Raw genomic sequence first — 13,224 nt, 5'->3', positions numbered from 1 at the left:
GCCACTACGTTTACTGGTAGGGTAATTCCGGGATGAAACGCGATTTGTAATTTAAACTTAATTTCTTTCGTTTTGCTTTATAGAAATTTATGAAAAAATCGAGAATATTCTACCCGTACGGTCACATATCTCTGAATTTTTTTAATATTTTTGGTTGCAAAATCGATTTTTAAAAAATTAAAAAAATTTTGAATTTTTGCTGAATTTTCATTGAAATTATAAAATGACTGCAGTTACAATTTTATGATTTAGCGCTTTGTTATAATTATTTATGTGTCATTTTTTTAGATTTTTTACAGAAATGTGATATACATAAAAAAAATGAGAAAAGGATATTTTCTAAATCTATAGCTAACTCATACCGATTTCTATACCTATGAAACAACGTATACCTATTTACTATACCGAGACTACCGCAATTAACCGAAACTTCTGCTGCGGACAATACCTGCGCGAAACCTGTGAAAGTCGAAGGCTAAAACGATGTAACGATTGTACAGCTATGCTTGCACTGTTTCACAGAGACACTCATTTACATAGAATTCAATGTAGTAGTAACGAAAATTTTTCGGGATTATCTCAGGTACTAAAAGAGACCGGCCTTTTTGTCGAAGGAAAAAGTTGTTCAAAATATCTACAACAAATTTCTATAACATTTATTAATTTTATGAAAATCAATTTTATAGTTAGCTTTCAACCATATCATTGAAAGTATTTTTTATTAATATCTCAGGAACTAATAATTGTTCACAACGAAAATTTCGTATCTAATGTCATCTTTCCTTCCCATACTTCTCTTTCAAATTTCGTTCCTCTTTGTTGATTGGGCCATACCGTACTACAGCCAGGTACTCTTTACTATTTTTAAAATATCGAAGTGGAATAAAAAGACAAATAATTCAACATTAAAACAAAATTTTATTAAGTCAGAGATTTTGTTGTAGTTGGTGGGGATACCTTTAAATACCTAAGAGCAAAAGACAATGACACTTTTGATACAAGATTCTTACAGCAGCGAAATTTCGGATTTTTTCGAGAATCAATTTCCAATGTACATGCGTACGAAAATTGTCAATTTTCATATATTTTTTCAATTTTCTTCTAACGACTAATAAGAAATTGTGGAAACGTCATTTTTAAAGAAATGGCAATATTAATTCGAATTTCTATTTGAAACTCATGTAATTTAACAATACAGATGAGGATTCGTCTCTGTAAGACTATCTTTCTGTACGAGCGTCAATCAGCAATCAGCATTGGTACGGACTTTAGATCTGTACTATGTTACCAAAAAATGACGTATTTCTTTTCATAATGTTAGATGTTACAACAATTTTACTTTATATAATATTATATAAAGTGTATAACAAGGAAGGGAATAAAGACAGAAATAAGGAAACAATCCTGTTCTTACCTGTTTTTATGGGAAATACCTGAATATTGAAAATTTAGTACTTCCTTGTAATTTCCTCAAGCTCGCGAGCATTCGAATGTAATTGAAGCTATTCCGTTTTCATCCTTATTGACTAAAACTCATTACTATTATTTTTCTCAATAGTCTGTCGAATGATATCATAAAACGATTGAGATAGAAATGAGATTCTAAAGAGATCGTCAAATCGCGAAATTATAGATGCAATACCGTAATATGTATCTATGTATATAATTATCTTAGAAATATAAAATTATATTTTGTTCATTAAAATCTAAAACATAAAAGTGATCCACAATTTTTTTAATACACAAATAAGGTAACATAAAATATTCCTAGAAAACATGCAACAGTAGATTAACTATTTCAGGTAATAATAATAAACAATATGAGACAATGTAAATTTTCAAATATAATTTATGCATTGTCTTATATTTTACATGAAATTACAAATTGACACATCCCAATATTTTAAAATAATGAACATATTAACCAAAATTCATATTATTGATGATACATTCATGTCCCTACAAATTTGAATTTGCTAGGGATCTTATTTTAGCAATGATATGAGAAACATTGAAACGTCTGAACAGTTTACACATAGATAACCAAATCTCTATGAATGACACGTTGGCTGCTGCGTGAAGCAACGTAGCTTCAGATATTTTGAAATGATTCAGTTTATTGCAATATAGTTTTCAGTACTTTTTTAGTACGTTCAAATATTTATTTTATGAAATTTAATTTTCTTTGTTCATTCTATGCATTTTTACTTAAGGTAATTAATACTTTAATATATTTACTTAGATTATTAGCTAACCAAATAGATTCTGTAGCTTTCAAATCACTTTACTGTCGTTTTAATCTCTTTAATTATTCAAATAGTAGCAGTTATTATTAATAACCTTCCTTAACGTAATATTTTCTTTCTATATTCTTTTAGTGAAGAAAACTGTTGCAATATTGCTTGTACATCATGTGTGTTTAAAACTCCTTTTCTGTTAAAATAGTCTGTATGAGTAGAAATAAACAATAATAGGTTGATGAAAGATCTAACAAATGTAGATGATAAATTAAAGTTTTTATGATACTTTCAAAATCTTTTCTATCATAGCTTTTTCCAGATCTAGTCTCGGGTTATCTTGCAGACACAATTTTTTAGCAAGTTTTTACATCAATAATGATGTATTAATATGTTAATAAACTCTGCATTAACAGATGTATTTAAAGATTTTCTGATAGTTTTTTATCATATAAAAATAATAAAAAATTCAAACATCAAATGCTCATGTAATTTCTTAAGAAAAACCAAATTATTTTTTTTCAGTTACTTAATACATTTTAAAGCTTAAAACATTTCATTGAAGATACTACACTTAAAACAATCATTTAATCATTAAGAGACTTAATATATGTATATATAAGTACTTAGTTATTTTTACTATATACTTATAAATATTTGTTCATTTAAATATTCTTAAGTAAAATATGTTTCAGCAATTTCATCTTTAGTCATGAGTCTATTCATGTAAAGATCTTTCATATTTTCAGATACAATTACCTTGATCAAAATGAGAATTGTGCAGCTAAGAAGAAATCGCTTTTTTAGTATTATTATTTCAAGTGTATTATTTTTTTTTATATTATACCTTCTTATCAATATCTTCTCTGATAAACCAATAAATAATTTTTGGTCAGAGAGTTTAAAAAGTAAAGAGGTAAATTAAAAATTAATTTTTTGTTTGTATCTCATAGAATTTCATTATAGTTAGTTTTATGTTGTAGGTTCCAGTTTTGACCAAAACTCTTGGAAATTTTGAACCAAAAAATGTACAGACAAAAAGTGGACCTGGAGAAGGAGGCAAACCTCATATTTTAAGAGATGATCAGCAAAATGATATTCAGCAATCAGAGTCTGAATATGGTATGAATATAGTATGTTCTGATGAAATTTCTTTGGACAGATCAATCCCTGATACAAGAATGCCAGAGTAAGTGTTTGCTAATAATACCTTTGTTTTCTTTTAGTCCAAGATGTATAGAAAGTCTTTAGATATACATAATATAAATAAAAATAATATATTTGATTAACAGATGTAAAAATTGGGATTATCCAGAGGTACTTCCTCGTGTCAGTGTAATAATAGTATTTCATAATGAAGGTTGGTCTGTATTAATGAGAACTGTACACAGTGTCATAAATCGTACACCTCCTCAATTCCTGGAAGAAATTTTGCTTGTAGATGATTATTCGGATAAAGGTAATCGAATGTTTTGTGTGAGAACACAAATGATTTTAACAATCGATCAATTGAACAAAAACATTGCAGATAATTTAAAGGGGGATTTGGAATCTTACATAGAACAATGGAAGGGTAAAGTAAAGTTAATAAGGAATTATGAAAGACAAGGTTTAATAAGAACGAGAACACGTGGTGCACAAGAAGCTACGGGTGAAGTTATAGTCTTTTTGGATGCTCACTGTGAAGTTAATGTTAATTGGTTACCACCTCTATTAGCTCCAATTGCTGCTGATAGGTATTTTTTTCTATGGCTATATTTATAAAAAGTGACCCTGCCTTTTATCTTTCAAAAATTTTTAGGACTGTGATGACAGTTCCCATAATAGATGGTATTGATCATAAAACATTTGAGTATCGGCCTGTGTATCAAGAAGGACACTTATACAGAGGGATTTTTGAATGGGGAATGTTATATAAGGAAAACGAACTTCCAGTGAGAGAACAAAAAGAACGACCTTACAATAGCATGCCCTACAAGTAACTTATATCTAAACAAATATTTTTATAAAGTTAATCTGGAATTATTTAGCACATATTAGATAAAACCTAATTTAGGTCTCCTACTCATGCTGGCGGTCTGTTTGCAATAAATCGTAAATATTTCTTGTCATTGGGTGGATACGATGAAGGATTACTTGTATGGGGTGGAGAGAATTTTGAATTGTCATTTAAAATATGGCAATGTGGTGGTAGCATTCTTTGGGTTCCATGCTCTCATGTTGGTCATGTATATAGAGGATTTATGCCATACACATTTGGCAAATTGGCTCAAAAAAAGAAAGGACCACTCATAACTATAGTAAATAATGCAGTTTTTTTAAAACATTTGTTGTAGAACATTTAGCAATTCTATTTACATATTTCTTAAATTACTTCATAGAACTACAAAAGAGTTATTGAGACTTGGTTTGATGACAAATACAAACAATTCTTTTATACAAGAGAACCTCTTGCACTGTTGCTTGATCATGGAGATATATCTGAACAATTGGCTTTTAAAAAGCGAAATAGATGTAAAAGTTTTCAGTGGTATATGGAGAATGTAGCTTATGATGTTTTTGATAAATTTCCTGAATTGCCACCCAACATTCATTGGGGAGAGGTACTATTAAATTTGACATGTTCTTTATAGTATGAATATGCACATAGTTCATCTATATACAAATTCCTATTTCTATACATTTTAGTTACGAAACGTAGCAACTGCAACATGTTTAGACACAATGGGTCATTCGCCACCCAGTCTAATGGGTACATCTCATTGTCATGGATTTGGTAATAATCAGGTAGGTTCAGTTATCATTAAGTGAGTCATTTTACTTATGTATAATAACTAATGTAACAATATTTTTCAGTTAGTTAGATTAAATACAAAAGGTCAATTAGGAATAGGAGAACGGTGCGTGTCTGCAGATGGACAAGGAGTAAAATTCGTGTTCTGCCGACTAGGAACTGTGGACGGTCCATGGCAATATGATGAAGTAAGTGTTAATAATATTAGGTTGTGTAATATGAAACATTGGATTTTTCTTACTCATAAATGTTTGTACTCTTGTTATTATTCCTTTATTTTTATATAACCTCGTAAACAGTTTTATTGTTGATTATCAGAGTAACCTTTTGCGAAAAAGTTTTTTTAAATTGTGCATAATAACTATTTCTTGTATCGTTTTTTGAAATCACGAATATCGCCAACTTCCGTGTAATTTTCTTATATGAATTCAAACTTGGAACAGTACTGTGAATGAAAGAACAGTGTAGTATTGATTTGCAAAATTTCGTTCCGGGGATGTTCCTTTGCAAAATGAGCCGCGTGATAAACCCAATATAGTAGTTTATTACAATGTCTTTAGAATTTATTCATTCTGAACATTCAGAATTTAAAAAAAAAAAAATATATTCTTGAGAAACATGTTGGCAGAAATGTATAGAATCAAATAGAGCATATTTTGATTGACTAAACGTCCTTTATAACATCAAATAAGGTTTCTTTTTTCAGCAAAATCTAATACTTCATATTACACAACCTAATACTTGTGCATGTTCTGCAGTGGAATAGAAATATTCGTTAAGAGTAAAACATTAAATGTCTATATCTTCGTAGAAAACGAAAACACTTTTACACAGAGTACACAAAAAGTGTATGGCACTTCATCCCCAAACACAACAATTATCTCTAATGCCATGTGACATCAATAATGCGTATCAACAATGGTCTTTCCACCAAGTTCATCCACGATGGTGAAGAAACGTAAGTACTAGGGCTGTTTCCATATAAGGTGCTTCACGCCAAACTGAATACTTTAAAGTGAAAATCGACACATTAATTACTTTCATTTTACACTACAAATTATAACTGAGATGCTATTTTTGTCTTTTCCCTTATTGGAAAGATTTAAATGCCTAAGTAAGATCGAAAATGCAATACATTTTTAATTCATACTGGTTACGATAAAATACCGGTGCTGTACAACTTTAACAATGTTGACTTAAAGACTTACGACTGTATTGATAAATGAAAGTGTTCAAAATAATATACACAAAAAAATACACAAAGAGAAAATGAATTTTTTTTATACTAAATATAGATCTTGCTCGAGATCTTTTTCCATGTTTTGCTGTGATGTTGAATACTCGTTACGTAATGTGATTTGTTTGATACTAACATTGAAGACTCGACTTTACTCTTCTTCAACTCTTTCACAGTCTAATATGAGAAAAATTAATTTCCAATCGCAACTTCTCTAGACCCAACATATGATAGTACTGAAAACATTTCACCGTTGATTTATTGTTACCATTATTATGATCACTGTCTATTTTGAAAATAAAGCGACTATTTCTTATAAAGAAACTCACGAGAAATAACTGACGTATGTTCTACATAATTAATTTGAGAAGCAAAACTCATGATGATTGTAGACTCCTTTAAACATTTTAGAAGACATAATAATGTGAGGCAGTAGCAAAATAATGTAATATTTACATTTCGGTTGTTCGTGTGCAAATTGTTTATAAACTCCTTTATTAGCCATAAAGGTGCTATATCTGAAAAAATAAACAATTTCACAGAAATTGTTACGCCGTTTGCCATGCAAAACTGTGAAAGGGTTAATTGATTTTCAATTTAAAGCAACTGAGGTTGTCAATCATCTTACATTCAAAACAATAAAATAAGACTGTTTTCGTATAAGAGAATTAATTTGAATGCACATGTTTAACTCATTTTTGGAGTGCATTGTACTTACAATAGCGATACAACGTGAGAATGTGTGCTTCCATATTATACTAATTCTCATCAAGAGAGCATGTTAGTGATGTAGATTTTATAATTTTTTTTTTAATTATTTGATACATACTTTCAGGCAAGCAGTTACTTACTATAATGTAAAATACGTAACAAATGGTTTTTCAAAAATAATGTATTAAGAAAATGAAGCAAATATAATAATTTGTCATAAATTTCAGTTATATGTTACTGTATAATCAATATGCTTCTCATTTCACGTGTTACAGATTCTTCTTATTTTTACAACATTTCTTGTCATAGGAAAGTAGTATTATTGATGCACTTAACCCTCTTATAGCATGGTACTCTGAAAATATGGTTTTGGTATAACAAAATGCAAAAATTGCAACGATCCTTTTATAACACGATTTCCGTATAGCACAACATAATAATTAAATAACACTTGAATAACACAAATATTTCCATCATACTGTTTTGGTTGAACAGAGAATTCCCCTGAACAACTCAATTGACAGTACTCTAAGAATACGATTTCGATACAACACGAAACTAATTAACCGTGTTATAGAAGGATTGACTATACTTTAACATAGCAATTCTTAATCCCGGTTTTTTCTAAAAGTCACTTATAATGTGAATATTACCTCCAATGCTTTTTAATTATTTCATCTATTACATTAAGAAATTTTGTATCATTCAAAAAGTTTGAGCGACAATGACAATGGAGTAATCCGAGTTTCTAAAGTGGTTGATCGTACAGATGTCTAAAACAATGGACAACATATTTACACGTTTTTAGACTTGTTGAACAGAACACAGAATAGAAGTTATTTACCTTGTTACGGTCTCTTATGTTAAAGACTCCATAAACTATGGGATTCATACAAGAATTTGTACATGCAAATAGAAAGAGACCTTTCTGAATTCGTTGATCAACTTTATATGCTGATTGCCTATCGATCCAATACCTGTTTCCCATATTAAATTTTTATTAACATGTTCAGGTGATTTAAAAATATGGTTAAATTATTATAGTTACCAAAGACTCATAACATAATAGGGTGTCCAGCAAACGAAGAATACAGCAACAATGATTACCGTCATTTTTAGAGTCCTTATCTTTGCTCGTGTTAGGAAACCCATAGAAGAACGACGAATTTTATCTGAAACCAATTAAAACAGTAACTAAGTAAATCAAATTGAGTTATACATTCCACATTTGTACTTATACATTCTGATTCTACTAAAAATACAGAATAAATTTGAATATACCATGTTCACTCTTTTTTGATCTTCTACATATTTCCAATAAGATGCTTGTATAAGTATATATTATCACGATAAGAGGGAGCCAATACATCATAACCATTCCAAAGAGGGAGTATGTGATTTCATGAGTATATGTTGGAAATGTATTAAATGTAACGCACTGAGAATACCAAGAGATATTTGGATGGGTTTCCACATGAAATACCACCATCTAAAAATAATGTATATTTAAATTTGTATATTGTATAGATAAAATTTCATATATAAATATATAAATAATAGATAATAAATAATGGAAATCATCATTAATTACACAGAGTGGAATATGATTATTTCTAGTCGTCCGTTACACTTATAAATAAATATATGTTATTACTTGTGGTTTAAAGTAAACATTTATAGTTACTGTACCTGCGGCATCGAACATACAACAGATCCTACCCATGCAAGACATAACATAACTTTTCCCCTTTTATCAACATCCCACAATTGAAGAGGTCGTATTACAGCATAATATCTGAAATAAAGTAATATTAATAAATAAGTATAAATTCTCACTGATTTAATGAATTTTTATTTACACTAATATTAAAACAAAATCCACCTGATCCTTGATTTACGCGAAAATCTGTTCCACGTGGATTTGTTTTCGCGAATGAAAATGGCGTAAATAGAGTCTGTCGATACAAAGGAAAACAAAATATTGGAAAGAAAAGCTGGTATACGTTTTAGAAATACATATTTATTTCACACAGCCAAACAAAAGAAATAATAATAATGATATTTCAAAAAACAAAAGTACATTTTATTCGGTGTTACTATAAATTCAGAGAGTTAGATGTAAGCAATAAAAATTACAATCAAATACTATACTGACCTATCTACGCTTATGCATACTAAAATGAAAGATGACAGATACAGTCCAAACATCCTAAAGAAAGCCATTATTCGACACATTGCATCTCCTGCTTTCCAGGACACTGTGATTGCCCAACCAATTTCAAGAGGCATCATTAGAAAAGTGACCTGAAAACATATTCTTACATTAAAAATTCATTAAAATCTATTAGAAGTATCAAACGTATCTGCCTCTAGCCAGACAAAAAAAATAAGACTATAAATATAATATGTATTGAAGTATTAGTTGAATCTAAATAGCATCCATTATCTTTTTTTTTTAGATTATTTTCTGCTAACATTAATTTTTTACACATTTTCTGTCATTGTTAGTCAATAAATAATAATTAATTATATACCTCTTAGTTTATAGATAGCATGATAATTATTGATATAGTCAATTTAATGTAGTCTTTTTAATTGGATAAGTAGAATATGACCTCTACTTGAACAAGCATTATACCTATATATCATATTTTCCCATGCTTCATTAAATTTACATTGTCTATTAGACAACTGTACAAAATAATACTTACAAGTAGATCTGCAATTGCAAGATGCATCAACATTGTATGTATTCTTGATTTAGATGTACGCTTCTTGCGTCTAATTAGAATTAACACTGTTACATTTCCTAAAGCAGATATAATCATTAATACACTATAAACAATGATACTAACAACATGACCCTCATTGAAACGCATATCAATTGGAAACTCCACATTGCTTGAGGTATTGGTTCTCAAATTGGGTAATTCTGATATAGAAGAAACTTTTATTATGCTACCCATAACGTATTTTACAGTCAAAAGAAGCTAATTCATGTGACAATTATCTATATTAATTTGTATTTGAAGTTGTTCTGTCCACTTTCTCTGCAAAAACAATTCAATTCATGTAAATTGTATTAAAATTTGTAAAACGGTCAAATGTACTATCTCAAAATAACGCTTTATTAATTTGTACTTTGATCATAGTCAGAATATAACAAAAATTACCTTCCATCTTGTTCTTCTTTATTAATTCTATTTGTGATTGATTTTCTAGTTAAATACATAATATTTACATAGATTCGCGAAAAGTAAACATTCCCAAATGTACATATTAATGATTTTAGGGAACTGAATTTAGATAAACTACACGACCGGCGTTGTAATAGGTTTATTGTAATGTTCCACTGTTGAAAAGGCCGCAAGTTCAACAGAATAAAAAGTTATTCGTATCAGAACACAGATGTTACTGCTTACTACGATGTCTGATGATGATAATAAATTTTCGATTATGAATTTGTTAAGAAGTACAGCGAAATTAAAAAGTATCGAGCAAAAACTACGAATTTCACGATTCAACTAAGAATAACAAGCATGCATGGACACTTGGTCCAGTAATCTGGGGTCAAGTGTTAAATCCAAACTGATAATTACATCGACGTGTTCCTATCACAATTACATTGTCGCAAGTTGATGATAATATTGATAATTAAGTTTCATGATTAATTTATAATTTATTTTTAAATTGATTGTTACGATGAAGACTACAGTAGAATGTTTAACATTTTTTAAATAATTTATTTACCTTAGAAAGTATAATGAAACTAATCAACAAACACAGTATGCATCTGTAAAAGGAATATAAGTAGCATAAATATTTTATAAAATATTTTTTCTTATTGCACAGTGTTGTATATATATCTAAATATACCGTTATATTTACAAATTTATTTCTCTTGCGTCAACGTTAAACTATTACATTAAATATTCCAAACAGTTCATTTGTATATAAAGAATGAATATGGATATTCTATATTACATATATGAATAAAGCTAGAATGTATATAGTCAATAATATTGAATATTACTCATCCCAATCATCTGTATCTGGCTGAGAATCATATTCGCTAGTAGCGGAGTTTCTATCCGACGTAGTTGCTTCATTCGGTTTTGGAGGAGGAGGAATTAGGCTTGACATTCTCTCTAACACGCTACTTCCTGTTCCAGCAATTCCTTTCCTTCTGAGGGCTAATTTTGCATGTAGATCAGCCATTAAATCTCCTCCAACAGACGCGGAAGACCAACGATTTCCGTTTTCTTCTGGTGACACTGTACGCCTCAATTTTGCTCTTCCTATGCCACCTGCATTTCGAATTGCAGCCATTAAGTTTGAATGGTCATCTAATCTTGTTGGTTTATTTTTCTCTTCACTGGCTTTTTTCTCAGAATTCTTTTGGAAATCTTGAACATCACTTTCTGAAGCTGATGATGGTGGTGGTGGTGGTGGTGGCGGCGGCGGCGGCGGCGGCGGCGGCGGTGGTGGTGGTGGTGGTGGCGGTGGTGGTGGCGGCGGCGGCGGCGGCGGTGGTGGTGGTGGTGGTGCTGCTGCAATTGGAGGCATCATTGATGGCAACGATGAACGATGAACTGTTTCTGAATTTAAAGAAACTGAAATAGAAGCTTCAGAAGAGACAAATGACGACATAGAAGGTGGTGACAATGTTGTTGTATCTTGAGTAGACTGTTTTAAAGAGTCATTATCTGAGAAAGCTGGTAAATTTGGAGTATTCTGTTCATGATTTACACTCAAATCTTTCTCATCTACAGTTGGAGTTGGAAGATCAAGTCGTACGGTAGGTGTTGTTACTACTGAAGATGGCGCAATGGGACTTTGAGAATTAAGATCTAAAATAAATTTTTCATCATCGACAATTCCTGGCAAATCTGGAAGTGTTAGGGGTACATTTATCTGAGGCACCTACAAAAAAATATATTTCATTTGATATTTGTATTATCTTTATATATATATACTACATAAGTGTTCGATTTATTACCTCGCCTAAAGTTGGAGTATAGAGATAGCTGCTAGATGAATCCATTTCTGAAGTTAACCATGGCTGTATAATTGAATCAGGGGCATCTTCAATCTGTTGCTTTTCATTCATTCTATGGCCAGTCTGTTTGATGGATATCTTATAAGGATTATCCATACTATTAAACAAAAGGGCACTGATCGAAAATAAATGGAGAGGAAATGATGATTCATTATTATCCACATAAGCTTCTTTGCTTGTTTTAGATCTCACGTGATAAAATTGTAACTTCTCTTGTAAATTATTATTTCCCACATATTGACCATCTTCTGTTTTACAATTGGAAGGCAAATATGTTTCAGGCACTTCTTTTATAGATACAGAACATTTATAAACTTTTGGTATCTCTAAAGTATCTTTATATCTACATGGTATTGCCATTTCATATTCTTTATATGTGTGATTAGCTGGATATTTTGCTGCAGAATACATTTTTACAGCTTTTAAATTTAGATTTGTTTGCAAGTATTTCAATTGATCTTGAAGTTTTGTAGCCCTATTTCTTACATTTAATAATCTGTCGAAAATTATTAATGTCTTTAATAAAACAACAATTAATAATAAAAATAAAGATAAATTACCTTTGATTATTTTCATACAGTTTCTTATCAATACAGTCAAATATGTAAGAAACTGCAGAATTTAAATCGTCCAAAACTTCTGATATTTGAACGATAGTTTCTTCATGTCTTAAATTATCAGGAATAATACCTAAATATATAAATTATATAAAGTATAATTTAGTAATACAAACTTTAACTGATACAATCGTGATATTGTTTTATATACCAATTTCAATTCGTTCAGGCATTGTTAACAGTTTTTGGCGACACATATATTTACTTAATTAAATATAACCATTTGTCATAATAAAAAAAATTGCACATGCGCTATTTAACAGGTAAATAATTATGTAAAAATTACATTTTACATCAACACATTATTTATGCGAACTGATATTTTATACATTAACTCCCTCTCTAAAAGTTCTAAATACAGAGAGCAACAAACATTAGGGTACAACACACATTTAACAAAACTTGAAGTCACTTTTGGCGTATTTACAAATCGCGACACAAAGAGGCGCTGATGTCATTTCGTTACAAGATTATTGAACTGTTGCAAGAATTTGGCTTTAGTATATTTATACAAGATGTTTGGCAACAGTAAGAAAAAATTTAAAGGGTGAACTTCATTCTTTAGTTAG

General features: G+C 29.9%; 3 protein-coding genes across 7 annotated transcripts; 1 reads left to right on the top strand and 2 right to left on the bottom strand.

Annotated features, from left to right (window-relative positions):
* The first annotated feature begins 2,012 nt into the window (after nt 1-2,012).
* Nucleotides 2,013-11,430, top strand: Pgant7 (N-acetylgalactosaminyltransferase 7). Its single transcript, XM_031972761.2, has 12 exons — nt 2,013-2,213; nt 2,987-3,153; nt 3,221-3,426; nt 3,530-3,696; nt 3,766-3,973; nt 4,039-4,215; nt 4,294-4,537; nt 4,619-4,840; nt 4,926-5,024; nt 5,094-5,219; nt 5,843-5,989; nt 11,371-11,430. The coding sequence occupies exons 2-11, from the start codon at nt 3,007-3,009 to the stop codon at nt 5,981-5,983; spliced, it is 1,737 nt and encodes a 578-aa protein (XP_031828621.1). The 5' UTR covers nt 2,013-2,213; nt 2,987-3,006; the 3' UTR covers nt 5,984-5,989; nt 11,371-11,430.
* On the bottom strand, nt 5,602-10,768 carry AkhR (Adipokinetic hormone receptor). 4 transcript variants are annotated; one of them, XM_076367324.1, is made up of 9 exons: nt 10,730-10,768; nt 9,691-9,788; nt 9,135-9,283; nt 8,669-8,774; nt 8,261-8,468; nt 8,028-8,151; nt 7,824-7,956; nt 7,633-7,752; nt 5,602-7,334 (listed from the first exon to the last, which is right to left on the bottom strand). In XM_076367324.1, the coding sequence occupies exons 2-8, from the start codon at nt 9,721-9,723 to the stop codon at nt 7,681-7,683; spliced, it is 825 nt and encodes a 274-aa protein (XP_076223439.1). In that variant the 5' UTR covers nt 9,724-9,788; nt 10,730-10,768; the 3' UTR covers nt 5,602-7,334; nt 7,633-7,680. The 4 variants fall into 4 exon arrangements, with proteins under 4 accessions (XP_076223439.1, XP_076223436.1, XP_076223438.1 ...); XM_076367321.1 differs by lacking the exon at nt 10,730-10,768 and adding an exon at nt 10,153-10,303 and having other exon boundaries at nt 9,691-10,029; XM_076367323.1 differs by lacking the exon at nt 10,730-10,768 and adding an exon at nt 9,835-10,023 and having other exon boundaries at nt 9,691-9,760.
* LOC116425278 (WASH complex subunit 1) lies at nt 10,149-12,954 on the bottom strand. Of its 2 annotated transcripts, XR_012998492.1 has the most exons (5): nt 12,807-12,954; nt 12,599-12,728; nt 11,979-12,534; nt 10,856-11,902; nt 10,149-10,772 (listed from the first exon to the last, which is right to left on the bottom strand). XR_012998492.1 is itself a non-coding variant. In XM_076367320.1 (4 exons), the coding sequence occupies exons 1-4, from the start codon at nt 12,850-12,852 to the stop codon at nt 11,009-11,011; spliced, it is 1,626 nt and encodes a 541-aa protein (XP_076223435.1). In that variant the 5' UTR covers nt 12,853-12,954; the 3' UTR covers nt 10,853-11,008. The 2 variants fall into 2 exon arrangements, 1 of the variants encoding a protein (XP_076223435.1); XM_076367320.1 differs by lacking the exon at nt 10,149-10,772 and having other exon boundaries at nt 10,853-11,902.
* Between the last annotated feature and the right edge of the window lie 270 nt (nt 12,955-13,224).

This window comes from Nomia melanderi, chromosome 4 (assembly GCF_051020985.1).
Source record: "Nomia melanderi isolate GNS246 chromosome 4, iyNomMela1, whole genome shotgun sequence".
Lineage (NCBI taxonomy): Eukaryota > Metazoa > Arthropoda > Insecta > Hymenoptera > Halictidae > Nomia > Nomia melanderi.
Note: the sequence above shows the minus strand (reverse complement) of the source record. Positions and strands in the feature narration are given on the sequence as shown.

Coding starts and splice junctions, on each gene's coding strand:
- Pgant7 (XM_031972761.2), top strand. CDS start 3,007: ATGAGAATTGTGCAGCTAAGAAGAAATCGCTTTTTTAGTATTATTATT. Junction 3,974..4,038: donor GCTCCAATTGCTGCTGATAG/GTATTTTTTTCT, acceptor AAAAATTTTTAG/GACTGTGATGACAGTTCCCA. Junction 5,025..5,093: donor ATGGATTTGGTAATAATCAG/GTAGGTTCAGTT, acceptor AATATTTTTCAG/TTAGTTAGATTAAATACAAA.
- AkhR (XM_076367321.1), bottom strand. CDS start 9,945: ATGGGTAGCATAATAAAAGTTTCTTCTATATCAGAATTACCCAATTTG. Junction 8,469..8,668: donor TTGTATGTTCGATGCCGCAG/GTACAGTAACTA, acceptor CATTATTTTTAG/ATGGTGGTATTTCATGTGGA. Junction 7,957..8,027: donor TATTATGTTATGAGTCTTTG/GTAACTATAATA, acceptor TATGGGAAACAG/GTATTGGATCGATAGGCAAT.
- LOC116425278 (XM_076367320.1), bottom strand. CDS start 12,852: ATGTGTCGCCAAAAACTGTTAACAATGCCTGAACGAATTGAAATTG. Junction 12,729..12,806: donor GCCTGAACGAATTGAAATTG/GTATATAAAACA, acceptor TTATATATTTAG/GTATTATTCCTGATAATTTA. Junction 11,903..11,978: donor ATACTCCAACTTTAGGCGAG/GTAATAAATCGA, acceptor ATTTTTTTGTAG/GTGCCTCAGATAAATGTACC.